General features: G+C 47.3%; 1 protein-coding gene across 1 annotated transcript; it reads left to right on the top strand.

Annotated features, from left to right (window-relative positions):
* The first annotated feature begins 24 nt into the window (after window positions 1-24).
* Window positions 25-27,841, top strand: POLD3 (DNA polymerase delta 3, accessory subunit). Its single transcript, XM_083834386.1, has 12 exons — window positions 25-214; window positions 1,526-1,581; window positions 2,905-3,007; window positions 5,548-5,587; window positions 7,209-7,341; window positions 10,105-10,369; window positions 11,700-11,772; window positions 14,165-14,327; window positions 15,649-15,761; window positions 21,283-21,383; window positions 22,122-22,203; window positions 25,803-27,841. Exons 1-12 carry the CDS (start codon window positions 155-157, stop codon window positions 26,006-26,008), a joined length of 1,395 nt encoding a protein of 464 aa, XP_083690512.1. The 5' UTR covers window positions 25-154; the 3' UTR covers window positions 26,009-27,841.
* Window positions 27,842-27,909: the final 68 nt, after the last annotated feature.

Raw genomic sequence — 27,909 nt, 5'->3', positions numbered from 1 at the left:
GCGGGACGGCCCCAAGCCCCTCCCGGCGCCTCCGCGCCCGGCTCCATGTTTGTGTCCCCGCGCGGCTCCCGTCGCGTTGCCATGGCGGCGGCCCGGCGGCCTCGGCGCTGAGGTGCGCGGGAAGGGCGCGGGGCCCGGCCCCCATCCGGCCGCCATGGAGGACGAGCTGTACCTGGAGAACATCGACGAGTTCGTCACCGACCAGAACCGCGTGGTGAGTCCCGATGTGTACGGCGGGGGGCCCTCCTCGCCCTGCCAGCCCCGGCCGCGCTCCCCAGCCGGAGCTGTTTCAGCTCCACGAGCTGGATATCGCCTGGTGGAGTTGGTGGTGACGGAGTTTTTCCACGGGTCCCAGCTCCACAGGTTGCCGTCAGTGCTGATTTCCACTCCCACGGGACCAAAAATGCTTTTTATGTCAGGATTTTTCAACCCCCTATAATAGTTTAGTGTCTCTGAAGGGAATCAGTGGCGGTATTATTCATATCACAGGAAAAGCAGCTCTACGCAGACTCCTTATCCTCCATAAGCTACTTTTCCTCAACAAACAAACAAAAATCGCTGTGGTGACAGTAATATTTTACCTCAAAAAATAAAACTCAGAAGTGCCTGAAACCAGGAAGGGATTGAGGCGGTCCTGCCCACCATTTCAGCTACTGCTGGGTCAGCCTAAAAGCAGTTATTATTTATCACCTGTAGCATCTTGAACCCTTATTACTTTTAGGAAGGTTCAGAAACACAGTGACCACGTGTGTCCGGTTTTCTTTCAAAATAAGAATTTAGCCTGGAAACCGATCCAGTAAAGTTGGTGCATCCTTGCAGCTGTCAAAGTAGTTGTACTAACACGAGCCGCTTCTGACATTATAATTTATTTCCATAAACTGCTAGGCTAACAACAACTTCATTAACTATCGTGCCTGAGGCAGGAGAGGCCCTAGCCTGAGGTTAGATTTTAAAAAGGCAGAGTGGGAGGAGAAGGAGGTATGAGGATGTGCCCTGTTCGAACGCTGCAGCGAGTCAGTAGAGCTGCTGGCTCCGGGGGGTTGGCGCGTGGTGCTCTTGGACTCGGGGCGCAGCCAGAGATCCCCGGTCCCTTGTGACAGGAGAGGGTGACGGGGAAATGTGGGAAGTCCTCGGTGGTTTGGGAGAACGGCGAGTGCTTCTCCTGGCCTGGTGTTGCGCTGTTTCATTTTCGTCTCTGTCGTGGAGCTGAGCACTGAATGGCTTCGTTTGTGCAGTGGCATTTCAAAAAGGTATTCACAGAAACACGCCTATTAAAATATATTCATAAAAACACAGCTTTTTGGGTCGGAAGTTTATTCAGGTCTTGGGGGTTAAAACTATTCAGTGTAGCACAGAAGGAGGGTGGGTGTCCACGTGCTCTCACTTCTGACACGTTTTTGTGGTGGGTTTCCTGGGGAGGGGGGGTCCTAAAGGGTTTGACTTACCCTCGGGAGGATGTGAGGTTTAACAGTCAAAAGAGTGAGGTTTTTGTTAAAGTTTTTTTCTTCTTTTTTTTCTTTTCCAGGTGACGTACAAATGGCTGAGCTATACTCTGGGAGTTCATGTCAACCAGGCTAAACAGTAGGTATTGGTGCATCCTGCAAGCCTTTGCTTTTGTGTCAGAGCCTTGCTCATTACTGTTTTCATGTCTGTGGTTAACGTATGAAAATGATCTCTCTGGAGGATGGGGAATCAGCTGTACCCTCAGAATATTGTTTGCTTCTCCAAATTTTGCTTAAATGTGTAACTTTGGGTATATTTTGAGGAGTAGAAATTACTGTAACCTTTTAAAATACTCCATAAAACAAAGTACGAGCTCTCAAGGATTCTGGGGTTGTTTCTACGCAGCCAGGTAGGGCTAAGCAGAGTTAAGGATCTGAAGGTTGCGTGAGCACGTCAGGTCCCATAATATAAATATTTTTTCTCCTTGTCCCCACCCAGAGCTGGGACCTAAGGGAACGTTTGTGGTGTAGCTTCAACTGTTTCGTCCTAACTGCTTGAACATCAGCTTGGGCGTCTAATGCGCTGGAAGATTGTTTGGTCTCTTTCCTCAGTGTGTGTGTGTTGAACAACTTAGGTGATTTCTTGGGCCCTCTGTCCTCCAGGGCTTTGTTTTGAGCAGGGACAAGGCCCTCTACAGACAGATATGGACAGCCTCATGTTCACAAGCTCTGGTCCTCATTAGGAGGCTTCAACCACCCCGATATCTGTTGGAGGGACAGCCCAGCAGGGCGCAGGCAATCCAGGAGGTTCCAGGAATGCGCTGATGACAACTCCAAAGGTTAGAGGATCCAACGAGGAGAGATGCTCATTCTCACCACCAAGTAGGGGCTGGTGGGGAATGTGAAACCCAAGGGCAGTCTGCGCTGCAGCAACCATGACATGGAGCCTTTTAGGATCCTGAGGGCAACGAGGTGACAGCACAGCGAGCTCACTACCCTGGGCTTTGGGAGAGAAGACTTTGGCTTCCTCAGGGATCTGCTTGGTAGGGTACCACAAGACAAAGCCCTGGAGGACAGAGGGCCCAAGAAACCTGGTTAATATTCAAGAATCACCTCCTGTCGGGCGTTTCCTAATGCTGGGTTGTAACAGCATTTCTCAAGGGGAAACTTCAGAACAAGCTGCCCGGGGGATTTGAGACGACCTGCAACCATCTGTTAAAGCTTTGACAGCTCGAATTCGTTTCGCCTTTGGTTAACGTTGCTGTTGGACCGTGAGGTTCTTCAGGGTGGCAGGGGAGGAAGGTGCCCCAATAAGGTTAATTCAATCCCGGTTAAAATAACCGTGTTCGTGTAAAACGTTTCCGTGTCAGATTAGCTCTGCTCTTTTTACGTAAGCCTCGCAGACGGGGCGGTGATGAGCTCTTTCCTTTCTAGGTGATTAACACTGGTTTCTTTTGTGCAGGATGCTGTACGATTATGTGGAGAGGAAACGAAAGGAGAACTCGGGAGCTCAGCTTCACGTCACCTACTTAGTAGCAGGAAACCTCATCCAGAACGGCCACGTTGTGAGTGCTTTATTTCTCGAAGGTGTCTTAAGAGCTGTTTGTTCTTGCCTTGTTTTCTAACCTTTTGTAATCTTTGGGTCAGAAGCTGAACTCGCTCTGGTTTTCCAGTAACAGACACCACGTGCTGGGTCTTCTGGGCCTGTACAAACGGAGGCACCGTCTCCGTCCCAACACACAAACGATGGGAAGGAAAGATCAGTCGGTCGTGATTTGGTAATACAGCACTGAACCAGGGTTTTGTTTTAACTAATTTAAATCTTAAGATTGATCGATCTGAAGAATCTTAAGAATTTATCAATGTAAGAATGGATTTATCAAGAATTTTATCAATTTAATTTATCAAATTAAGACTTTATCAATCTTAGGACTCCTATCTCTCTATCCTATTGTTACGACCGGATAACGGATTTTAGAAAATAGTCTGGAGGGGTCCTTGTGAGATCAGCTAATCCATTTTCCAGGATCTGCCGTGGAGTAGAAGTGAGCTAAGTAGTGTTTGGAGAGAGCTTGGAATTCGGTTAAAGGTTGTCCTGTTAAATAAGGTAACTATTTATCGTGGTGTACAAGAGAAACCACATTTTGTATTTAAAAATAATCTGACTTGCTAAGCAAAGCAAATAAATACATTAACTACTTGTAGTCAATGTATTTATTGTTTCTTGTTACTGCTTGTCAGATTTGCCAAAATGTCATTTATAATTTCAGGTAGGTACCTCAGGAGGGTTTTATTTTTAAGAAAATGAGTGAATTGGTTGCCTGTTCCTCTTTGCTCTCCTAAGAGTTTAATAAGCTGAACACTAAGTGCCTTCAGCATTCCACCAGGTGTCTGTTCATACCTCTAGATACCCAAACATCTTTTACAATGCGATCCGTAGTCTTCATTTAGGATTAGTACATCTCAGGGTGCCCTGGCTTTTGTCAGCAGACTGGGGAGAGAAACAGCCACCACCCTTTTCAGTTCTTCTAAATAACTGATTCACAGGCATAGGATACTCCGTGCATCTCCAAATTTGCCTGAAAATGAAGGTAATTATTCATTGTGTAAGCTCTGTACAATGAATTTTATTTTTTTTAGAGCTGTATCAGTGGTGGCCAACCTACAACCTGAGTTTAACAGGTTTTTTCCCCTGGTTTCTTTTGGAAATAACGAGGTAGCAGCTCCTGGCTCACTAGAATTAGCGAGAATTTCGTAAACACACAGTTTTAAACACCTTAGGGCAAACTTAATAATAGCAATAAATGAATTCTGACATAGGATACGTAGGATACAGGTTTTTTATCCTTATTTTTTTGTACTCAGTCTTAGCAGTATTTTTAAAACAAGAAAAGTTTACTAAGGTAAATGCTTCAAGGTCACTTTTTTTCTTTTTCCCCACCTCATCTTTAAATATCTTGGTTTTGAACCCTACAGTCCCAGCGACTTCTAATAAAGACGACCTCCAGCAGTAGGTTGTAGGGGCAGAGAAAAACAATTCAAAGGTCAGCAGTGACACGCGGAAGGAGTTCAGTGCTCCCCGGACTGGGTGCCTGAGGCTTATCCAGAGCTGGAAAATCTGGGGAATACTTCCAGCAGACGTGCAGGCATTGGAGCAGCAGATGGGTAACGTCTGGCACAAGTCGGTTACTGGGAGGAAACGGATGAGAGTGCTTCAGATCCAGCCCTGTGCCTGCTGGTCCCCCTGCACTGCTGTCTGCTGTCAGTAGGGGTAGCCACAAGGCTGTGCATTCAGCTACAAGAGCTCCCTGTCAGGAGACGGGACTAGAAATCCGTCACAAAGAGTTCTCGTGTCTTGAGCACTGCACACTGTGTGCTTGCCACTTTATACAGCCTCGGTGGGGGACCAAGGCTGCTGATCTTTCTTTACTTTTTCAGGTCGCCTACGTTTTCTTGTCTCTCGTTCTTCTGCTGGATAGCCTGGTAGCAGTTACGCACACAATTAATGGATGGATTTTTGTCGAGCCTGTCTGTTTGGATGCTCTCTGTACGAACTGCAGCCTGTCGAATGTCAGAGAGCAGGTGTAGTCCTTGAAGACTGGAAAAAGCACAGGCTGTAGAGCACGCTTCTGGAAGCGTTCGTTTCTGGCTGTTAAATTAACGCTTATCTTTTTCATCGCATCCTGCTTCTCTGGTGCCCTGCCTGCGCTAGATAACGCTACGTTAAAGTTTACAGGCAATCTTAATATATGTGGCTACTGCATCAGCTCTCCAGCAGCTGGTCTTCAGCTGCGTTCCTTTGCTTTTCTCGGCTTTGCTGCACAATTGTTTTGTTCTCGTTTCGTCCGTATCTCATCTCCTGGTGTCAGGAACGGAGGACCGAGCGTTTCTGCTTATCTGTGAAACAGTGCCCTAGGAAAGCAGGAGGATACAGCTGGGAAAACTAACGGCTGAGGGTGGTTTAAAGGCGCTGGCGGAGCTCTGTGAAGCTGCACCTACAGTCCGCAGGCTTTCTCATTCAATAGATAACTGAAAATACCAGTCTTACAACAGATCTTTTCAAGTTTTAAGATCGCAATTTGTTTTATTTTTTTTTTTTTTACAGTGCCACAAGGTCGCAGTAGTGAGAGAGGATAAACTGGAAGGTAAGCAGATCGTGAAACTTGTGCTTTTTTTCTTTGAAAGAACAGCGAAGTGAGTAAAGCTCAGAACTTGCCATCTGCACATAAATGCTTCGTCAAGCGGTCGGGTCCAGGTGTGTACTTTTTGTACTAGCTTTTTCTCAGAATTTTGAGTGTCTGAGCCAACAGCTGCGTAACTTTACAGACTTGTGATTTGGGTCTGATTTCTGGGTTGCACATTTTACTCGACAGGGATTCTTTTCCACCTCCATGCCGCTGACAGGCGGCTCCTCCTTCACGGCAGCAGTAAATGAGCAGTGCACAGCAGTGTCTCACAGCGTTTTAGACCAAGTGGGAGCCCTCAGGCTTCTAAGGACACTGAAGGAGATGATTCTTATCATTGATTGAATGCAAGGTCTCGATGTTAGTTTAATATCCCCTGAGAATATTCCCGCTTTTGCCTGAGGTATTTGTTTTCACAGGAAAAAGTATTCAAAAAAATCAAAACAAAACCAGCAGCAAACAACATCAAAACCCACCACTGTGACGCTGCGTCCCAAACTGCTCCCCATGTATTTTTTCAGTCGCTTTACTGTCTTTTTCCACGTCTGGTCCTGCTAATGAGATCCGACCTGTAGCAACTGAAACGCATCTGCAGGCTCCTCATCGCTTCCAAGTAACATCTTTGGCATTTGAGAACGTAGTGTGGCGTTTGTGACCTTTAATATCGATATTAATGAACTGACTTTGAAAGACCTGTGGTATTTTCCTTTTTGAAACCTGAAGCGGGTTTCTAGCTGAGTTGTCTTCACCAGGGCAGTAGATTGTCAAGCAGTGCAACTACCGCCCGTCGTGCTCGTTGAATTACGCGTGCTGCGTGAAGTTCTGCTTTGCCGTGGAGGAAAGGGTTGTTGTGTTTTTTTTGTATTAGAAGACAGGCCAGGGGTATGACTTAGATTTGGAAGAGGCTGAGGTTTGTGATGGGAGCAGGGCTGCATAGTCTAGGAATGGCCCCAAGAAACGATTACCGGGTGTGTTTTTGCAGCGCCTAGAAGCTCTGTCTCAAACCAGGGCCGTGTGGAAAGAGCGATATGAGCAGTGAACAGAGAGTTCCTAAAGAACAGCTTCGAAGAAGAGAACAGCTCTTGTCTCAAGGGGATTGCAGCCTAAACAGCATAGAGGAGATAAAACATTGATTTCAGCAGCTTATGAAAGAAAACACTGCAACACCAGTCCTAACAGCAGGTGCTGCTTCAGTGGCAGGGAACAGTTGCAGCAGGGTTGAGGTATCGCCATCTATTTTCTTCCTCAGCCTTGGGTAATCGTATATGATATCTGAATCCCAGACACTGGATGTTTTGAAGGTAAACACTGAGAGATCATCTCAATTCGGTTGTGTGAAAACCACATGTGTACAGTAGAAAACACATTCGACAGGCTCGTGGAGTCTGTTACCTTGAATTCTCAGTTAGTGATCATTAGAGGAAGGTACAATTACATATTTTAATTTGCAGGTCCTTGCCGTCACGGGGACTGACTGTCTGTCGGTGTTTCTGCCGTCGGAGGCAGAGCACGATACTTAAAGTTGCCCCCTGATTCTCTAAAGGCCGTGCTAACAGGACTTTTCTTCTTTTTCCCCACTCAGCAATGAAGTCTAAGCTCGCCACGATTGCAAGCGTGCACGTTTACAGCATCCAGAAAGCCTTGCTCAAAGACAGCGGGCCGCTCTACAACACCGACTATGACATTGTCAAAACAAACCTGCACAACTGCAGCAAGTGAGTTATGTCTTGCTTTTTTCTTCGTACGCTACGTGATTGGAGATTGAGATGTTGTTACGCGGTGCGCTTCGGCAGAAGTCAGCGGTTACCAGACATGCCTGAATTTTTAGAAAGCTAGAAGAAGTCATGCCAGACCCGTCCCTAGATGATAAATTGTATCGTTGTTCTATAAACTGAGCTATCTCCAGCTTACGGTCGGTTCACTTGCTCTGTTACTCCAGCAGTGTTCCAGTACTTTTCTTGTCTGATGGCTAGAAATATTTTTCTTATCTCCAGGCCGCACTGAATCACGATCGTTTTTATCCAGTTCTCTGTCACACAGGGGGAGTAAATCGAAACAGACATACAGAGACAGGAGCGACGCGTTCAGGCAAGCACTAACCTGAGCTTGCCTTCTGTTTTGTGAGACTGCGCCTTCATCCACTGGTCTCTTCCACCTCTAAAAGATGACTTTCAGAAACCCGCTCTCCGTATCTAAGATAAGAGCCTGGAGTGTAAACAGAGCAAGCAGCATAAGTGTCCTTCGTGGTCGAAATAGAGAAAGGTTGCTTAGAATTCAGAGGGACTTCGGTCTCCGGAGGACATAGATTCGCCTCCCGAGTGGTGCCTGGCTGCTGGGGCTTTTCATTTGTGTGTGTTTCCACCCTGCCGGCTTCGTCTTGATGTACTCAGTACGTACGGTGCCGTGACCGATCTGGTTTAGAAGCGGGGTGCCTGAATGCCGTGTCACAGAAAGAGTGTAGGATAGAAGAGTAGAAACGTAGCTGCCTTCACAAGAGAGTGGTTGGGAAAATAATGTTCTCGAAGCTGTATTTCAAACGTGAATGTCAGTCCCGCGGTAAGTGCTAGAAAGCCCTGCTTCAGGGAGGATGTATGCTGTTTCTTTGGCTGTAGTTTCCTTGCTCTTTGTGCTAAGGCACCCCTGCGTGGTGATACTCATGCCTCAGGGGAGCCTGCCTTCCAGATTCGTACACCCAGAAGGTTTAGACAATTCTGAAATCTCTTTCCGAAGCCTACGTTTAATTCTCTGGCTGGATTTGGAGCGGCGTTTCCCAAGCGAACTGAGAAGAAGGCAGCTTCTTCGTTTGTGGCCTGGCTGAACTAAATTCAAACTGACCACGCTCCCTCTCCCTTGGACTTGGTAGCTACGTGGGTCGCCCCTTGCAGCTGGGACGAGATCCCCGCAGTACCTGCGCAAGACAGAGGTCTGCCGATGTGCGTGTTTACAGCAAACAGAACCTCCTGGCTTCTTCTGTTTCCCTCTCAGTCCATACATCTCCTAAGCTCCGGGGCAAGGATCTTTATTCTCTTCTGTGTCTGTATGGGACCTCTTCTGCTGTGAAGGCGGAGGAGGTGGCGAGAGGTACTCACATAAACAGCGGGCTTTAATGCGTGTCACTAATGTCAGCTTTCCAAGCGGAAGTGGCTCCTTGCTTGCGGAGCACGGTCCAAACACTGCTTGTTTTTTCAGCGATTATTTAGCGAATTTTGGATCGAGCCCATAAGCCGTAGTCGCGCAGCAGCAGCAGGGCAAGGTGACTTCCCAGAGGCCTGGGATGCGGAAGGTTTACGTGTGTGCTCACTGCACCGTCAGCGTAGGCGCTGACAATAAAGCATTAGTTGTACTCTGAGGAGTTGCTGGTGTTGCTCACGAGTGTGTTTGGAGTAGGAGCGAAGGCCATCTAGAGTGCCGCGTTGACCGTGTTGAGAACAGGCTGAAAGTAGAAAGGAAAGTAGGAATATTTCCCTTCAGCGTCTCCTCTCGTTCCATTAAAGGCTGGGATGTTGAGGGATTGCTGCCGCAGCCCAGAAGTGCTGTAGAGGTGTTGTTTGCTGATCCGTTTCGGTTTCTGACCCGCGTACAAGTAGGCTGCGTGTGAGCTGCTAATGCCGAGGCACGGCAATTAATTGGCAGAAAGCCGATTTATTTCTTACGCAAATAAAAATTACGCCATGCAATCCGCCGGCGTGGAAGGCGTGAGTCTGTGCTCTTTTGTGGCATTTCTGTGGGAAATCTGGAAAGCCTTGCCTGTGATTCGCACAGTGGGGAGCAGAATTCAGTTATTTTTGGGTACAGCTATTCCTGACTCTCAGTGAATTGTCTCGTAACTGTGAGCACATCGTTTAGTTCTTGTATCTCGGTATTCCCAAACAATCACGTTTCAGACTGCTGCAAGCTGAGATGCGTCTCTGCCTACCAGTGACTCCGTGAAAATGCCTTTATATAGTTAAGTCGCTGAATGTCGTGGATGTCTGCTGAGCCCTGCGAGTAGTTCAGTCGCAGTTGTGGTTGACTTACCTGGCTGGTGAGGTCGCAGCCGCTTGCTGCAGCAAGAGCGGACCCTGTCAAAGCATCTGAAAGCTGTAAATGTTTCAGATCAGCAGACAGCAGCGCTATTTACGCTGTAAGCTTTGGAGAGCGTAACCAGTTTAGGAATAAAATGCGGTTCTCTCCATCCCCACCCTGGGTGTGGAGATGGGCTCCCCCCCTCCATGAGATCCAAACAGCTTGTTTTGCATTTGAATGCCCTGGCTCTTGCTGACAGGTTCAGCTGATCTTTTCAGTCGAGGTCTCCATCGCTTTCGCTCCGTGCCAGCCTCTCTTTCTCATCCCGTGCGCAAATCAAATTGCTCTTTTTTTTTTTTTTTTCCCATAACAGGAGAACGCAGAACCAGAGAAGCGCGGCGCTGCTGGGGAGGAAGCCGAGGTGAAAACTAAGGGGTCAAAAGGCTAATTAAATTTCTCACTCCGTCGCACAGGTTTAGCGCCATTCGCTGCGCTGCCGCCGTCCCCCGGACGCCCGCCGAAGTTCCTCAAGCGCAGACGTCGGCGCAGGCGGGTTCGCAGCCGCCGAGTGACGCGGGTGCTGCCAGCGTGCCCGCGGTCAACGGCCACGGTCCCTCGGCCACCAAGCAGACCTCGCAGCAGCCCAAGGGCATCATGGGGCTGTTTGCAGCCAAAGCCGCTTCCAAGCCCCAGGACACGAGTAAAGAAACCAAAGCAGAGGCTAAGGAGGCCCCAGGCGTAAGTTACCTCAGACCCTTTGGGTTAACAGCCTCTGGCTTTGTGCTTATTCAACCTCGCTAACCCTAACCAGCCGTAGCACGGCCTCATCCAGCGCCTCTAGCGCTGGACTTGCTGTCCCCTGGGAGCGCTCAGGCAGCGCTCTTGTAAGCATTTAACCGTATAGTACGGTCGTGCCTTCCGTCATCGGAGGGGAGTGCGTTGTGCCACGCTCTCGACCTCCCCGCAGAAGTGTATTTGCCGTGGCTTTGACACTTTGACGTTCCTCCTTGAGCCAGATCTCCAGCTAGTGTAAACCAGCATAGCTGCATCATTGAGACAATTGTTCCATTGTCTTCACTTATGCCAATATATACAGCAGTGGAGGATCTCGCGCTCCCTATTGTGCTTAAAAGGATTTGTTTTGAGCAATAAGTGAAATGTGAGAAGTCCAGGTCTTAAAAGTATCAAGGTGTTTAAACTTGGTCTGCGAGGGAGGTTTCAGAGCCTGACCTGCGCAAGACTAAAATGTTTATCTTCTCAGCTGCTGTTTTTTTCCAGCATAGGGCTGTGTTTTAATTTTAATCAGTGCAAGTGTTTTTGAAGCAGATTGGCCAGTAAACGGGTATTAAAGTGGTAATGTTCTCTGTATACAGTTTAGCTTTTTTTTTTATAACAATTGAGTACGTTTTGGTTCGTTTTTCTGATTTTTATAGTGAATTGAGAACTGATGAAACATGCTGGTCTGAATGCTTTGGAAAGTTTAGCGTCTGGTTGCCTTTTTTTGCATGAAAATAAACGGGATTAAGAGGCCAAGCTTTCAGGCTTTCTTTTTTGTGTGTGATTTTTCATTTTGGTGGTGGCTATAGTAATGGAATAGAGCAGTGATATTTTATTTTATTTTATTTTTTTTTGCAAACTGCTCAGCAGAACAGCGTGTGTGCCAGAGTAGCTGGATAAAGTCTTCATGGTTTGGCCAATCTGTGTTCTTTCCCCTGTCGGTTACTGTGAATTGAGGCACTGATACTTTGTAAAAAGAACAGTTCTTTACTGGGAACCGACCCAAATCCCAACCACTTATTTCAGTAACACTGTCAGCCATCACATGGGAATGTGACCTAGGTTAGATTTGAAGGCCTAGCTTAAGGGGTGGTAACTAACTTACTCTCAAACTTTCAATCCACGTATTATCTAGCATTTTCAAGTTCTCCTAAGCAGATGTTGAAATCCAAGACACCGACTAGTCAGCTAATTATACGTATTTATTTTGTTTGTCCAGAAGCAGTGCTGTGCGTTTCGAGGGCTCTGTTTCATGAATAATTCCTGTGGTTACACCTCTGTTTGCTTCCAGGTGTCTGCAGTAAGCAGCAAACCGCCGGCAAAGGGCAACATCATGAACAACTTCTTTGGAAAAGCTGCCATGAGTAAGTGCTTTATAACGCGCATCAGTTTTCAGAAACCATTGTGGTCAGGGACCAGTCCTCTGTAGTTTAAAAAAAAAAAAAAAAAGTCCTGAGGGACATTGAAAATCATTTTTTTTTTCCACTAAGTAACAATTAAAAATAATCAGTGATATCGGGTGTCTTGCTATGCAGCTGTGATGGGGAGGCATAAACAGAGACGAAGGACTAGAACTCTTTCCCCTCTGTTCCCCCCAAACTTCAAGACATGAGGCTTGCTGGATTTCCTTTATATCCCTTCTTTTCTTAAGGTCATTTGTTTGAACTCAGAGGGGTTAATTTCTTTTTTTTTTTGTATGCAGCTCTTAAGGCAAAAATTAGAGAAAAGTTGTGAGTGGAATTTTTCAGACAACAAGCTTGCTGGGTGGAGATCAATTAAAATGACGTGTTTGTGCAGACTAACCCAGGAAGGATTTTTAGTGCAGAAGAAATCTGATTTAAAGTGAGTACTTTTGGCTGGAAGATTAGCTATTGGTAAAGCGTTTGCCAAGACCTGTTATGCAGAGCATGTTAATGATGCTTGCTTTTCATCACAAACCACTGAGGAGTCTATAGTTAGATTTAGGGTTAATTCCTTTACTGCACATTGAAGAGCTCGTAATCAGCACAGAAAAGTGAGGGGTGGGCTTCCACTCAGCGCAGGGCTTGGACTAGATGGACTCTGGAGGCCACTTCCAACCGAAATTGTCCAAGTCTAAGGAAAAGATGCGGAATCTTTTGAATACACGATGGAAATTATTCAAAGATGCTCTTGGAAAGAACACTGGAGAATTCCAAGAGTTACCAGGTGAGAGCAAACAGCAAAAGTCACTCTGTGTGAACCAACTGGTCAAGTCTGCGGGATACAGTTGTCAGAGAACACACGGTGAGCAGCACTGTTGGACATCTTCGAGTTCCCGCTTTGCTGAGACCACTCTCACTGAGGATGCTCTCAGCGCAGGATTCAAGTCTAAGGGCAGCCGCTGCAATTAGCTCTGTAAAAATCTTAAGATCTGAGAACAGCCCTTGACCGAAGTTCATATTCCAAAAACCCAGGAAATTGAAATTGCCTGGTAAAGATAATGCAGTGGCAACAAAAGAAAACTTTGGATGTTTTCCCGTGACTTCCCGTGGGGCTGGGTCCTCCGCTGAGCCCTGTCAGGGAGCTGAAACTTGTGGGGTGACTGCAGGGAGGGAGCAAATTGAGCAGAACTGGAAACGATTATGCGTATAGAAAATACAGGGTGATTCCAGGAGGAAGATTTATTCCCTACGTGTTGATACGTCTCTCCTGGCTTCAAAGATTTCACCGCTGCCAGAAAGTCCTGAGTTTAACGGTAATTGGGTCCTTCAGCTCTACGCTATTGATCATAAATATGATAGCTGTCATTCAAATTCTTCTTTATGAGCTGTTTTCCCTCGCTCGGTGAAGCAGCCAGCCTGTTTGCCAGGCAGTGTCAGAAAGGTGTTGGCATGAAGTCTCGTAGCCCTCTCAGAAGTCTCGTAGCCCTCTCAGAAGTCTTGTAGCCCTCTCGGCAGCCTCTGTTCCTGTTGACAGTGTAGTTGGTCTCGCTGATAAATGCTTCACCCAGGCATCTGATGCTTGGGATGATGCAGTTTTTTTAAATTGTCTCTTCCTGTGCACGTGCCTGTGCTAACAGCATAGACTGTCAGGTTGATAAATCTATTATTTGTTGACCACTCCTCCCTGCTGTCTCTTTTCTGGTACTAGATTCAGGCTTTTGCAGCAGAGTTGTCCTTGCGTGTGGTGCTGTGTAGGCAACAGAGGCTGGCTCGTGGTGAGGTTGGAGCTGGGGAAGAGACGAGCTGCTACGTTACTAAAAATACTGATTGTGGGCTCTAATCTTACGGAGGCTGCAAGCAGCTCTCGTTGCTTTTCGTCAGTCCCGATTCTTCCGTTTCTGGACTTTTCCATGCTTGATTAAAACTCCGATTTGGAAGGGGTCGACTGACGATAAAGGTGGATGTGGTGGTATGCCAAGGGGGACGTGTAGAAGGTGGGCTCATGATCGTGGTGTGTGGTGCCTTAGGTCCTGGAGACCAGGCAGGCTTCTGCCATCGCCTCTTAGCCTTCTTCGCGGAATTTATGAGCTGCTGCAGCACACCTGGCTCGTGGCGCGTTCGGGCTGTGCCATCAGGGACAACGGAAGCAAACCAGTAATCAGCTGGAAATTTAAACGTGCCCTTTTTTCATATATGACATACCTTGGTCAATGCAGATCCCTTAATGCTTTTACGCATCATCTGCAGCGTTGTCGGTGTTCTTGGTGTGCATTGCTTTGTTTCACCAACTCCTTTATAAGTTGTCATTCATACCGAATGCCCAGTGTTCTCTTTTTTAATGGTTTATTCACAGATAAACTCAAAGTCAACTCTGTGCCTGAGCAGCCAAAGGAGGAAAAAGAAGTAGTCAAGACTTCAGTTCCTGTAGCAGAACCAGAGTCATCCCCTAACGCTGTAGTAGAGAAACCTGGGAGGAAAACAGAGCCTGCTAAAACTCAACAAAAGGACAAGAAAAGGTGGGTCAGACTGTTCGGGGTCCCTGTAAGCTCTTAACCTGTTTGTTGATGGCCTGCATGAAGCTGGCTAGTCATACGATGTTGGCTTACTTCCTGTTCTCAGCTACTAAATTGCACTAAATGTGCCTAAAATTATCTTTCTTAGAATTCTTTCTCAATACTTCTTTTCCACGTAGTGCCGTAGGTGCCTCAGGGCCATTCGTGCCACCCCAAATGGGGAGGGGCACGGTCCAGGTGCTCTTCGGTGCGAGGGGGGCGGCGTTTCGTGAGACAGCCTCGTGCTGCGAGCAGGCTTAGCGTGGACCCCACAGGCAATCTGGGGGGGCTGGCAGGAGCACCTGTGCTGCAGGGAAGGTAGTATATTCCCAAGCTTATATGTACACAGCTCCCAGCGCACAAAGTTCTGCTTGTTGATTTCCATAGCTAATGTGCTGCTGCTTTCAATGCCGCTGGTTTACTTTGGGCTGAAACTCCAAGTAAATTTTTAAGTTCAGCCCTTTTGTGTTTAATCCAACCCAAACTGACAGGGACAAAAAATCATTACACTCTGATGGCTCTCTGGTGGCCTGTGAGTAATTAATTGGTGGTCTCGATCCGTTTTTAACCGAATAGGTAAGCGCACCGCCCAGCCCACCGTCGCAGTTAGTGCTTATTGATAGTCTTACTCAAAAAGCAAGGGGCCTGGAAACTGCGTGTTGGCAGCGGGGTGGTGGGAAGGCCGCTTGGGCTGTACCAGCTCCGTGAGGATACGTGGGCCTTTAGCCTCCAGGCTTGTTAGTCTGACGCGTCTCGCCAGCAGTAAAAAGAAAGAAGCTATTTTATTTTTCCAGTAGTCTTTAAAAATGGCTCCAGGATTCTGAGACACTACCTCATAGGCAGTCAGTGGCGAGCAGTCTGTCAAAAGAGCTTCTGAGCGATGCTGTTGGGGACACTGGTGTCTGGGAGCCTGAGCTAGAGAGACAAGATCAGGAATGTGCTCTTGCCAGGTTGCTGTGGCCAAGCTAGGTGAGGTGCTGGGCAGAAACTGAACTGCAGAGGGGCTAAAGAAGTCCTCCTTGTTTTGGAGAACTGGACAGGGGTAAGGTTGAGAGGCTTGAAAATGCTCTTGCACCTATGTTTGATTGTATAGGTAAGCACGCTTCAGCTTATGTGATGCTCACGTGTTTCTGAGAGGTATGGAGGTGTTTGATTGCCTTGCTAGCAGTACTTCTATCAGGAACATACTTGTATAAATGCGTGCAACATTTTCACACACACACACGAGGGGTAGCATGTTTTCATTCCCTTTTTTTTTTTTTTTTACTTCGTTTCTTTGTGGCAGTAAAACGAAGAGGTTGGACAAGTCAGATAACGAGGAGGAAAGAGAACCCGAAAATCAAAAGAAGAAGAGGAAGCGAATCAAACAACTTGAGTCTGACAGCAGTGATGAGGAAGGTAAAAGATGTGTAAACAACCAGACACGTAGGTCAGGGGCCTGATTTCGATAATGTTGCTATCTGAGGCTGCTGGTCAGTGGCCGAGGGAAGAGTTCGGAGCACTAAAGACCGTGCAAATGGCTGCAGCTCGAGTTTTCTGTTTTTCTTGTGCTGCATGCACTTCAGCATACCATTGAGATGCCTCAGTCATTCAGTCTTTGTTTTAGCTTAGCTCAGATCTGGCCGTCTCCTCACCAAGTGTGCTGCCAGTCACCCTGACGTGTGCAAAGGAGGTTCTCGAATCTCTTGTGAACGATGTTACGCCTTCCAGAGTTGTGGGACTGGTCGTAACCAGTTTATTTAGTGAGTAAACACTTACAAAGTGACCTCCTCGCTCTCGGGGTCATTTTTAGTATCTTTATTCTGTCTGTTTATAGAAATGGCTTGGAAGACGACAGCATTGGAAGCAAGACTTCCAAAAAAAAAAAAAAAAAAAAGAGATAATAGAGAAACTGGAGGCAAGCAGTTGAGCCGTATCCGATGCGACTCCGCGTCTCCTCAGTGGCTGTTGGCTGTGATAGGAGCAGGGTGCCCAGAACGTCGCAAAATTTGGGCTTATAATGAGGAACAGCAGAGCCAGATTGCGAAGAATTTGGATAATTGAGGTGACAAATGCCGTTCAATATAGATAACTGGAAAATAAGTTGGGAGCCGAGTTAGGGAATACGTGCGAAATGGAGCAGTCATCCAACGAGCTGGTCGGGAAAAGAATTTGGAGATCATTATGGACAAATAATTGAAACCACTGGTACGGTATAGAGAGCTTCAGCAAAAAAGGTGAAACAGCTTATAGGTTGCACTAGTAAAGAGATGGGACTCCAGCAGGAGAACTGAAGCTGTTTGCTAGCCCAAGAGAAATATGGCTAGCCCAAGAGAAATAACCATGAGATGAAGAGAATCTGTAATACAAATCAGGGAGAATCTGTAATACGAATTAGGGATGCGAATACTGTTGGGTGTCGTAGCAGTCTCCATGCCACCTTAGGCCTATTTTCGTGGTTTCTCTCTTGCCCGGCATAATTTCAAGTGATCTGTGTCATCAGGCATCCATCGCTTCTACTCGAACTATTCCACAGAATGATAAACCTCTCAGGAAGCCGTTCTTCACCATCAGTCTTAATTTCATCACATTCCTGTGCGCGGCTCCCTGTTTAGCCATAAAAAATACGTATGCCCACGCTCCCTGGTATTTATTTCTTTAAACGTTTGTAAGCTATTATCTGGCCTTTCCGTTTACTCATCGCCCAGCCTACTGACGAGCTGCGTTGTTTTGCTGTGAAGAGGGAAGATTGGAATCAGCCCGCGTAGCCACTTGAAGCGCTGCTCCGTGCCGCGCTGGAATCTCTCAGCTCATCAGTTCCCTGCTAGCGAGCAGGCAGCAACGAAGCCTTTGTTCCAGGCACGTGGTAGGGACGAGCGGGCAGGCTGTTATTTGAAGGGTGAGAGCTTGTTGCTTTGGTTTTCTTTTTGCTGCCACGAGCTGGGGAACCCCAGCGGTGCCCTGAACACGCAGCGAGCTGAGGGGCGACCCCCCAGTCTGTTTTCCTGCTCTCGTTCTGTTGGAGCTCCTGTAGTGTCGTGGGGCTGTGGGCAGGGCCATAAAGCCCTCGTAAAGAGAGGAGCACCTTCTCTAGAGTCCTCCAAACTCCTGCTTGCTGCACACCCACCTTTGGTGTTGAGTATTTGAGCTCTCTGGTCTCTCATTGAATACCTGTGTTACGTTAGCATACGCCGACTAGTCAATGCCTCGTGTTTTCATTTATTTCACGGTGTGGTCCAGAGAATCTTAGTGCCTACTCCTAGCCTCAGTGCACGCACCAAACGCTCTTAGTCGTTCTCCTTCGGTTCATTTATGCTTTCAGACATGAGTTAACAGGTTTTGCAAATAGAAACCAGGGATCTGGCCAGGTTGGGGGCCCGCTTACCTTATTAACCTCACTCTCTGTAGCTTTAGTCATTAAAAACAGTGCAAGAAGGCTTCCCTACCCACCCCGTGGGGAGGGTTGGTTCTTGTTTTACTTGTTTATAACCTATTGGAGATGTATGCAGAAAATTTGGCTTTCCATTTGGAGGATTTTCTTGTCACTGCTCTTGCTCCTCCTGCGTCACAGTCCTCTTTGTTCTTTCCATTATGTCGAGAGATGGCTTTGTGTTACACGTTAGAATTGTAAATTTATGCAAATTATAGTTTGTGTCTGCGAATTTGTATATTACACAGATCAGCTTTGTACCGTTCCCCCTTTCAAAAGGGAAAGAATAGAAATGAGAGTTTCCATCTTTCTTTTTAAGCTAATGACTATCTAAACCACCCTGATTAGGGCTGCGTTCAGTGCTTCGGTTCTGTTGCTTGCCCTCCTAAATCCATCTGGACGAAAGAAGATAGACTGGGATTCTTTGAAATGCTCAGATTGAAGCCAAATCGATAATGTAGGCGATGTTACATCCTCTAATCAAGAGTCAATATGTAAGCTGGGTAAAACGAGTTTTAAAAAATGTAGAGCAGCTGGACTTTGAGAGCTTTTACCCTTGGAAGGATTGGAAAGAGGTTTGACCAGAGAGCAGGGGCAGTTTAAATCAGCAGCACCAGTGAGCGAAATGGAGGGACAATGTTCCACGCTCCGTCCCTGCGGGGAGGAAGGCACCGTGCGCTGCACGGCCTTTGGAAACCGCTGCCAGCCGGGGCACAGTTCACCCAGCACTCGCAGAATTCACCCACAGACAGGTGAGAGGTGAGTTTTAAACGTGCGAGATGGGCAGCCAAACCCCCGGGGCAGTTACCAGAGGCTAAGAGCCGAGCTGCCGCCTCCACTGACACGCCGAGCCGGCCGACCTCCTCTGGTCGCAGGGACACTTTGTGGGTTTGAAGCTGGGTCTGCGCGACCGGTGCACAGCTCTCTGATGTCAGGGCAAGTCTTTTGAGTCGTTCTATCTTAGCCCGCAATTAATGCGCTGAAATTAGCCCCAGGTAAGCTCTTCTTACCCAGGTGTCAGCGCATTGTACCGAGGTGAAAATAGAGAGAGGCCACAAGGCACAATCATCTCCATTTAAATGATTTTTTTTCATTAAAAAGTTATATTGGTTTGAGGGTGCCTTAGTCACTGCAGGTTGTTTTACTCCCAGTGCCAGAATAAACTACGCAAGTGTGTCCACAGAGGACAGGAGGTTTTGGCAGCTCCAGCTATACCAACACAAGCAGACTTTCGTAGTGTTGACAAGCGTTTTACGGCCACTTTGGAGGGTGATTTCAGTGGCACTGTGACCTACAAACTCTATCAGTTTCGGCGAGCTGCGGCAGAAGCACTAAAGCTTCTCACAGTTTTTCCAGGCAGGGTCAGAGCAAACCAAACAAAGCCGGGATTTACATCTTTGGTACATCCAATTGCCCAACTTGTATCCATTTCACGCAGCTGTTGCTGTTGAGTAAACTGTGGGCAGCAGCTCGGGGTTGACTCAGGAGTTATCACATGTCAGAGGGCTGTGCTGGCTAGGGGAGGATAATAAAGTAATAGAGACGCAGCTCGATGGCGGTCTGAAACACGCTGCCGTGGGAAGAAGGTGCCGTCTGCCTGCCAAAGCTGGGGCAACTCATTCTAAGGAGGCTAAAAAAAAACCAAACTAATGAACAAAAAAACAAATTTCCCCCAAGCAAGAACAGGCGAGTTGACCCACGGAAGGTCCCTTAGCAGGAGGCTCTGCTCGAGCGTGGCAGAGCTGGCAGGATTTTTCCCAGCCTGGTTTTCAGCCCTCTTAGCGTACGCTCTTAAAAATAGTTTGTGACCGGCTTGGGTAGTCTGCGAAGCGGGTCCGGTGCTGCACAGTCTCGGGGCGCTTCAGCCTGCAGTTGCTGTGAGACTGGGATAAATATTGAGCATTTTGAGTTCCCTCGCAGCTCCTCAGCTGCACTCGCCGGCTGCCCCAGCAGTTCGCACCTTCGAGCAGATCCCTTGTTTAGTTTTATCTTTGCGGAGCTGCCAGAGCCAGCTCTCCGCAGCAAGGTGAAATACCGAGTCATGTTATCCCACTCTGTTTGCATTTCTGTGCCTCGCTTACTGAAGTAGTTAGGAGGCTGAGTCCTTGTTTGAAGAATGTAATTTATTATTTAGCGTTGGCAGCCAACCACTGTTTCACTTGAGCCCTTCTTAACCTATGAAGGTCAGTTGGCCGCACGCCTGGCACAGTCATAACTCTTTAACACTGACCTAATCGGCTGGGACAGCTACAGATCCAGAATTCGTGTTACGACGACAGCGTGAATGCGGGGCTACAGCCAGCAGGGCGGGAGGAGAAGCCAAGCAGGCACTCTGTCCTCCCGTCCAGCAGCAGCGTTGTTATTGTTAAGCAATAGGTCAGATGAGGAGTTTCTTCCCCCGCATTCCTAGCTCTCCCCCACGGCCGAGGGCCTGCACGGCAGTATTTCGCGCTTGGCCTCGGAGAGGATTTGTTAAAATCACTTAAATCAGTCGTGGTGCCCGCCGCGTGGTGCAAGGCGCTGCTCCTTCCCCCTCCATGCCCTGCACCGAGTTCGCTTCGCTGTCACAGCTCCGTCCCCCTGCCAGCCCCGTGGAAGAGCGACCCCAGCTTTCTTACACCCTGCTAGGCTCACCAAGGCCCTGCTGACACTGCCCCGAGAGCTTCCAGAGCTGGCTTTGCTCCGTACGGACCTGTGAAGGGGGCCTCGACCGTTGTGGTCAGTTTGGGTGTCGGAAGGATGCCAGGGTCTCGGTCACTGCATCAATCTGCAGCATGAAAAGGAGCATAGATGATGGCTGCTGATGAGAAAATGGGCTTCTTTTTTGGGGGTGGTTTGGTTGTGGTTTTTCGTTTTTGTTGTTTTTTTTTTTTTTCCTCAAATGGGGGGCTGGGGTGTCCCTTAAAATCTTTTTGGGTGGTTAGTATCGCACTTCGTTCTTGGATCAAGAGTTAAGAATTAAGAAGCAAAGGGAGTTTCAAGCTACTAGCATCGATCATTTGGGATTTGTAGCCCTGCTTGTGAAGCAGTGGCTCTGCTCTCCCAGTGGCAGAGAGGTGGAGAGACTAAGGTCATCCAGGGATTTGGGAATACGTAGTCTTAACCCGAACTCTTCTGATTTCTAAACAAGTAATGGTCCCTATTTTTAATGAATTCGTGAAATACATGGTTAAAATATTCCAATTTCTGTGCCTGTTTTTCACATTTCTCTTAGTGGACCGATCATGGCTTTCCAAAAACGCCCTTCTCCCATCCCGTCCCACCCTCCGCCATCCTTTCTGTAGGAACCGCAGCACGAAGCGCCGCTGTGCCGGGTGAGCTGCCTGGCTGGAGGCTTGGAACTCACCGTCCTGACCTGAATTCAACAAATCCAAGTTACAAGTTGTAGACCTCGAGCTAAATACAGGTTGCAAGCAGCTACTCGGAGTTAGACAGATGATCTGAGGCAGTGGTAGCCACAGGGGGATGTTGGACTGGTGTGCTATCAAGATGTTCCTCTGTCCTTCTTAGCCAATGTCCCACTGTCTCCCACACCTGAGGAAGGGAAAGCTCCATCTCCACCACCTCCGGCACCTGCTCTGAAGACTGAGTTGGAGCCTGCGTCCGGTGAGGTAAGAGCATGTTATCCAGTGTGAAAGAATCTGTCATGTTCGTGATTTCGTTTATTTTCTGGAACAGAACTTTAAATAGAGGTTAGTTTTTCTGCTGACATAGCTCAGTTTTCTTCTCTTTTTACCCTGCTAATGGTTCTATGAATTGTTGCTCGCATTTGAACCCCCCTTCCTTTCAAATCTTGGTCTCAGAAGTCAAGACAGGGCCAGAAATGAAACCAGAGAGCCTCAGCGTTCAACCTTGTATCACAGAGAAGCTGCTGCGTAAGGGTGGTGGGCTGCGGTTGGCAAGAAGTCAACCTCTGAGCTGAAAAGTTAACACGTAGCGTTACTGGAAGCGCAGCTGTTTGTCACAGCACGTGTTCTGATATCTCGCACACCTTGTTATTTCCTCATTATTCAGAGGAATGATGAAACAACCCCAGTGCCACCTCCTCACATAAGTAAACGCATTTCAAAACGACACATGGCCCAGAAGAGGAATGTGCCCCCTGTGCTGGCAGACAGGAAAGATTGCTATCTGATATAAGTTGTTCTGCCTCCCTAAAATTTGTCCTGGTAGGATGAGGGGAACTGTGGCATTCACAAAACGTAGACTGGAATACCCAGAGAAGGGACAGAATTTACAAATCATGCTCAGCTTGGTTAGAGAGACCCTCGGGGTTGACGCTTTTATGACCTGGGTCTGTGCACGGGACTTTAACTCTTGATTTCTCACGGTACTGCAATGGCCTTCAGGTTTCAGCTGGAGGGAAGAAGAGGAAACGGAAGCGCGTGCTGAAATCCAAAATGTTTGTTGATGAAGAAGAAGGCTGCATGGGTAAGACTGTCTCATTTACATCAGTGGGACTAATTTTTATTGCAGTTTTGTTGAAGGTTTTTGCAGGTCAGCCTCTCCCAGGCTGAGGAGGAGGTTCACAGCATCACTTCTTGCTTCTACCGCATGATCCCGGTTTCAGTAAGTCACCGTTTTGGTGAAGGCCTGGGTAGGGGTTTATGAAGCTGTGGCTGAATCCTTATTCTTTTTTGATTATTCACAGATTTTTCCTTCAGTTCTCCTTTCCCTCCTGCCAGCGTGAGCACCTCCTTCATTTGCTCTCCTTTCCAAAGATAAAAGCTTTTAAAAATGATGCAGAGAGAAGTCTAAATTTTGGGATAAATTCTATCTGGGATAAGTGTGTGGGGTTTTTTTTCCCACTTATCTTTTGAGGATAAATACAGAGCTTGTGCAACACAGCTTGATAATATGTTAATATAAATTTCAAGTGTCCCAGATAAACAAGGAACGAGCTGGGGTTTAAATCCTAGAAGAGGGTTTCTGTTTGTGATAAGGATGGTTCTGCTCTCTGAAGGGAAGAGAGTTCTTAAGAGTACCAAGAGCCAGAGGCTTCAAATTCCAGCCTGACCGGACACTGCTTTCTCATGTGACCTGGAGAAAGCTGTGTAACACCACTGTGCTCCTTTCCTCCTCTCTATCCCGACACTGAAGTAGAGCTGTAGGAGTTCAGAATCTTTTTTTTTTCCCCTTCTTTTTAAAGGTTTTAAAAATTTAGGAGGATGAAACGTGTTTTTTGCAGCGCTGTTGTCAGCTAAACTGTGTGAGATGCTTAACATTCTCCAGCCTTCATGATCCGAGTAAATGTCAAGGGAGTTCAGCCAGTTCTGGAAGATCTGTTGCCGTTGTGCAGGTTTCTTGTGCACAAATGTAGAGAGATGCAGCCTGCTTGGTCCAGATCTGGAGCTGCGTGAGCCAGCCTGTCTGCACCTATCTGTATAGGTGTATCTTAAGTTTCCTCTTAGTTTCATGCATTTTCTTTAAAGAAACAAAGCTAGCGCTCAGCAAGCCACTGTGCTAGTAACCGAAATCTCAAGTACTGGGTTTTTGTCAAAGCACTGAACCTGCACAAAGTTACCGCCTGGCCTGGCTGCTTGCGTTACGGGTGTCTTGCACTCCCACCCCTGCTAGAACCGTTAAAACGCTTGGAAGGAAACCGGAACAACAAAGCACCAGCAGAGGACTCGGGTTTAACAAGGTCTACGTCCAGAGCTCACAGTAATGACCGGCCTGGGCTCAGCTTCCAGCAGAGCGCTTTTCTTTCTGCTCAGCCTTCTCCAAACGTCCCAGCTTGGGAGGATTGCCCCTCTCTTCCGCCACCCCCAGAGATGTAGCAGCCTCTTGTGAACACCAGACCTTTGGTTTTACAGTTCATATCCACTCCCATTTTTTTGAAAGGGGAAACGCAAGCCCCTGTTGTGCCTCCGGGAGACACCCCTGGGAAGGTGAGAGGGATGGAGCTGGGCTGCTGGGGGACTGGGCAGGGAGGAGATGCCGCTTTCCGGACTGAAAACTTACCTCTTAGTGGTCTGTTGGGCAGAAATTGCTGTCTGGTTATTGTCCAGTTTCTCCCCTCTTCTACACACCCTTTCCGTGCACAAACCTAATCATCTGAAGGCTAGATAGCTTGCAAATCTCCCAGGCTAATATAAATTGTTGTTCTTCTTGGAAATACATTTTTTTTTCCTCTCCCTGCTGTGCTTTTTATTTTAAACAAGGGCTAGGTTACAGAGCTTTTGAATGTAAATTGAATGTTAAACATTAGGATTAGGCTGTACTTCATATTTCTCCACGACTTTAAGTGATCATTTTCACAATAGCTGCAATAGTAAGAAATTGGTGTCAGAAAGCAAAACTAATTTAGGGATTAGCCCCGAGGGAAATTGAGCAATTAAAGTATCCGTGGAGTTTAACATAAGGCATGTCGCCATGCATCAGCAGGGATACAAGTGAGTGCATCTCCTTAGTCTGTTGCGGAGGGGAATTAGTGAGGTTTAAGCTAAAGCATTTCTACCTTGCACCTTCTAAAGGCTGAAGTCCACGTGGACTTCTATTCTGGAGTAAATTCATCTGCTGCATTGTAGGCAAATTTGTTTTACATTTGTATGCCTGTGGCTGCCGCAGATACAGAATTTTTAAGTTCAGTCGCAATCTCAGTAAAAGAAAGTTAATCTAAGATGTGTTATTTTGTAATTGGAGGGGATTAAGCACACGCCTCGTGTTACCAACGGTTACCACCAGGGTGACAACGCGATAACTTTTTAAAGCTCAATAACCGGCCAGCAGTCTGTTAAAACTGCTCCCTGAAAAGCCAGTTGCCTCTGGAGGGAAGCTTTAGCTTAGATTTATAGTCCCAGTTCGAGCATCCACTGACACCGAGGAGCAGGATTTCATACCATTCCTCTTTCCCGTCCGATTACGTAGAAAACCGTACGTGATTTGACGCATTAATACAACCGAAAGCTAATTTCCCAGAAGAAGAGAAGTTCAGACATGTGTTTAAAAGAGTACAGTTGCTAAAGAAGAATGGTTTACTAGAAGAATACCAGAGCACTGCTGGGAAGGCTGATACAACGTTTACTAGTATCTAATAATGGCTTTCATCAGCGGAGCCGACTCCGGTTTCGGTTCAGCGAGTGCTGGTTTCTGTCTCTTAGCTTTCCGTCGTGGGACCCTGACAGTAATGAGCCAGCAGTCCCATTCATTAACGATCCTTGATTTTGGTGATGAGTTTGGTTTTATTTGTAAGGGATTTCTTATGTTGCCCTCCTGCGTAGGAAGGAGCTGCCTCCTGAGCGTTGTGCTCCTTTTCTCGTCTCAGAGGTGCACCTTGTTGGCTTTATTTTTCCCCAACCATCTGCGCGCAGTGCTGGTGAGGGAGGACGAGATCTCCTCTGGGTTGCCTTGTCCTAAAATCTGGACAATCCGTCCGATTGCTTGGGCTCCTGCCGAAATCAGACCGAGTCAGAATGATGGGTTTTGATTGTAACGTAGACGTCCCGTCCTCTGATGCCAAACCAAGGGTTTTGATTTCGTTCAGGTTCATCACTCTTGGATAGCTGCTTGTCAACCTGTGGGAAGTTAGATTGTTTTTTTACTGCAGGCCAGTCCCTGGTAGAGACCTGTTTTAGCCGTGTTTTTCCAGCACAGTCAGCCCTTGTTTCTAGAAGAGGGCAACGCGTGAGTAGATTCGGAACAGGAATTGTCCTCTCGAGCCCTTCCCATTGCAGAGCCTTGGGCTGCTGCTGTGTAAGGCGCACGTACAGCCCGTGAATGACCATCTGTAAGGACACTGAGCCATTTTGAAAGAGCCGGGATGATGTTAACACTCCCGGGTCGTTAGCCTCTCTTATGCTTAAGAAAGAAGGGATGCAGTCTGACTCAATGTACAGAAAACCAGTCCAGTCATCTGGATCTAGCGCGTAACCTCGAGCGTTGGGCTTGGCTCCTGTACCTGGCGTGTACTCCTCGAACCCAGAACTCTTGTTCCTAGAAATGCAGTGGGAGAGCAGCAAGGAGGAGGTCGCTGCTCTTCAATACGCAGCCTTAACCATCGCCATCTGTTCTTCTTCTCTTTTAATCAGTGACTGAGAAGGTTTACGAGAGCGAATCCTGTACAGATAGCGAGGACGACTTCGCCAAGACCAAGCCACCAGCTGCGCCCAAACAGCCTGCGCTGCCGATGAAGAAAGAACCAAAGGAAGAAAGGAAGAATGCGAAGAAAGGGGCAGCCACCGCCGGCAGAGCCAACAAGCAGGTCTCCATCATGGGATTTTTTCAGAAGAAATGAACTGGGTCTTTTCCCTGGTCCCTTTGGCAGCTTGGGAGTGGTGCTCTTTTCTGAGTGGCTTACTGAAAGCTGCTGCACTGGAGGAGAACAACATGCAATCTCGTGTTAAGTAAGATATCTTGCTTACTGTGTAAGTAAGCCCTCTGGACTAGATTTTGTATTGAAAAAAAAAAAAGTTTTATCTGTTACTGCAATAATTCAGTCCTCTTTACTAAGCTGTATGAAAATCACCAGCTAGATGTAAAATCTAGAATGAACTCCTGAAAGACTCTTCACCGACTTCCATGAAATTTTATTTTTTAACAGGGCTTTTTACCAGCTCAGTGCTGAAGGCCTGTTCCACGAGTGGTAGATTGGCTAAATGAGGAGTCAAGTTCTGGAATCTTTTTTTTTTTTTTGCTCTGTTTTTACACTCCCGGCTCTCCAGATAGATCTAAATCTTCATGTTGGTTAGAAGCTGCAATGTCGCAGGTCTTCAGGCGCACACACACAAATATTGAACGTCTGCTTCAGCTTGAACTGAATGAAATGAATTTAATTTTCCCCCGAAGACCGGTAAAATAGTTCTTGCTCTGCCTTTCATAATCTGTTTTTGGACAAAGCAGCGCATATAAAATTCTCTTACTCTTTTCTTCCTTGAACGTATCCTCTGTAAATTGCTCAGATGCCTAATTATAGACGAGGGCACTGTTGGTGCTCTGTCTCTGCAAAAACATCTTAGGCTTCCCACACAATTGGCTCCAGTGTAACTGGGGGAAGGCTTTGCTGTTATTGGGAAAGCAACTGTCTCTTTAACCTTGAAAGTTAACGAGTCAAAGGGGACGGTGTTCAGAGGGCTCTTCCGATAACCCCAGCCAGGTGTCCTTGTCCGTGAAGAACCACACACAGCTTTTTCATTTGGTTTCATGCTGCAGGTTTTTTTTTGCTTGTTTTTAACAGGCATAAACCAGACACCCCAAGAGTTGTTTTCTAGGACATCCAGTCAGCTGCCTGCTGGAGGAAGCGTTGCAGCAAATGGTTCTGAGAAAAAAAAAAAAAGTTATTGGAGGTGAATAAAGCACTGCAGTCCTGTTGGTCAGAAATAACTTCTCGTTTTGGATGCCTTCTGCTTTTTTGGTGCTGAATTTTATAGACTATCTTATAAAAGGCCCTTTTTTTTTTTTCCAGAGGAGGGATGCTCAGCACTTCTGAAGCTTGGCCTGGTGAGGGCTTTCATGTGGGCAACTGCTGTCACCGGTGGTCACTTCTGGGTGGTGTTAGAGCAACGTATGTGTTGAGATGTGCATACATAGTGGTATTTAGAGCGTTCGTGGTTGGCACAAAGGTAGAGCAAGTCTGAAGAGTGTGAAGCAAGGAAGAAATGTCTTCAGCTGCAAGCATTCTGACCTGTGGGCAGTAAAAGGGCCAACTAATTGTTTGTATGGACACAGTCATTCAGGCTAAGAGATCGAGTAACTCCGGGCTTTGAAGTGGAAGCTCCCAGGAGAAATAATGGGAGGATGTGGGAGGGCAGGCAGGATTAGCAGCAGCACCCACAGCCATCCTCAGCCAGAGCCTGCTGCACACGCTGGAAAAGGTTTGATGTTCTCAAGGTGTGTTTCAGTGACGCGGGCAGCAGAGAGCCGTGGTGGAAAAGTAATGAAGGGCTTTATTTTCACTTCTCTGAAGACCACCGCCTGGTCCAAACTGTAGCGCTGTAGCGTGTTGGTTTTTCTTGGTAGAAGTGGGGGAGTGTTTCGAAAGGGAATGATAAGTAACCAAATGTATTAAATACAGATTTGTCTTTTTTTTTTTTTTACTGATTGAAAGACGTGCTACATCCTGCTTTCCAAAGGTTGCTCTGACGCTTGACTACGCGGAAGAATTTCACTGCGCTGAAGCGGGTAAAGGGTTCTTCCATC

Source organism: Anser anser (genome assembly GCF_964211835.1).
Source record: "Anser anser genome assembly, chromosome: 1".
NCBI lineage: Eukaryota > Metazoa > Chordata > Aves > Anseriformes > Anatidae > Anser > Anser anser.
Note: the sequence above shows the minus strand (reverse complement) of the source record. Positions and strands in the feature narration are given on the sequence as shown.

Excerpts from the sequence above, each read along its gene's own strand:
- POLD3 (XM_083834386.1), top strand. The coding sequence starts at position 155 with ATGGAGGACGAGCTGTACCTGGAGAACATCGACGAGTTCGTCACCGAC. Across the intron at positions 3,008-5,547 it reads TCATCCAGAACGGCCACGTT|TGCCACAAGGTCGCAGTAGT; the intron begins GTGAGTGCTTTA and ends TTTTTTTTACAG. Across the intron at positions 15,762-21,282 it reads TGACAGCAGTGATGAGGAAG|CCAATGTCCCACTGTCTCCC; the intron begins GTAAAAGATGTG and ends TGTCCTTCTTAG.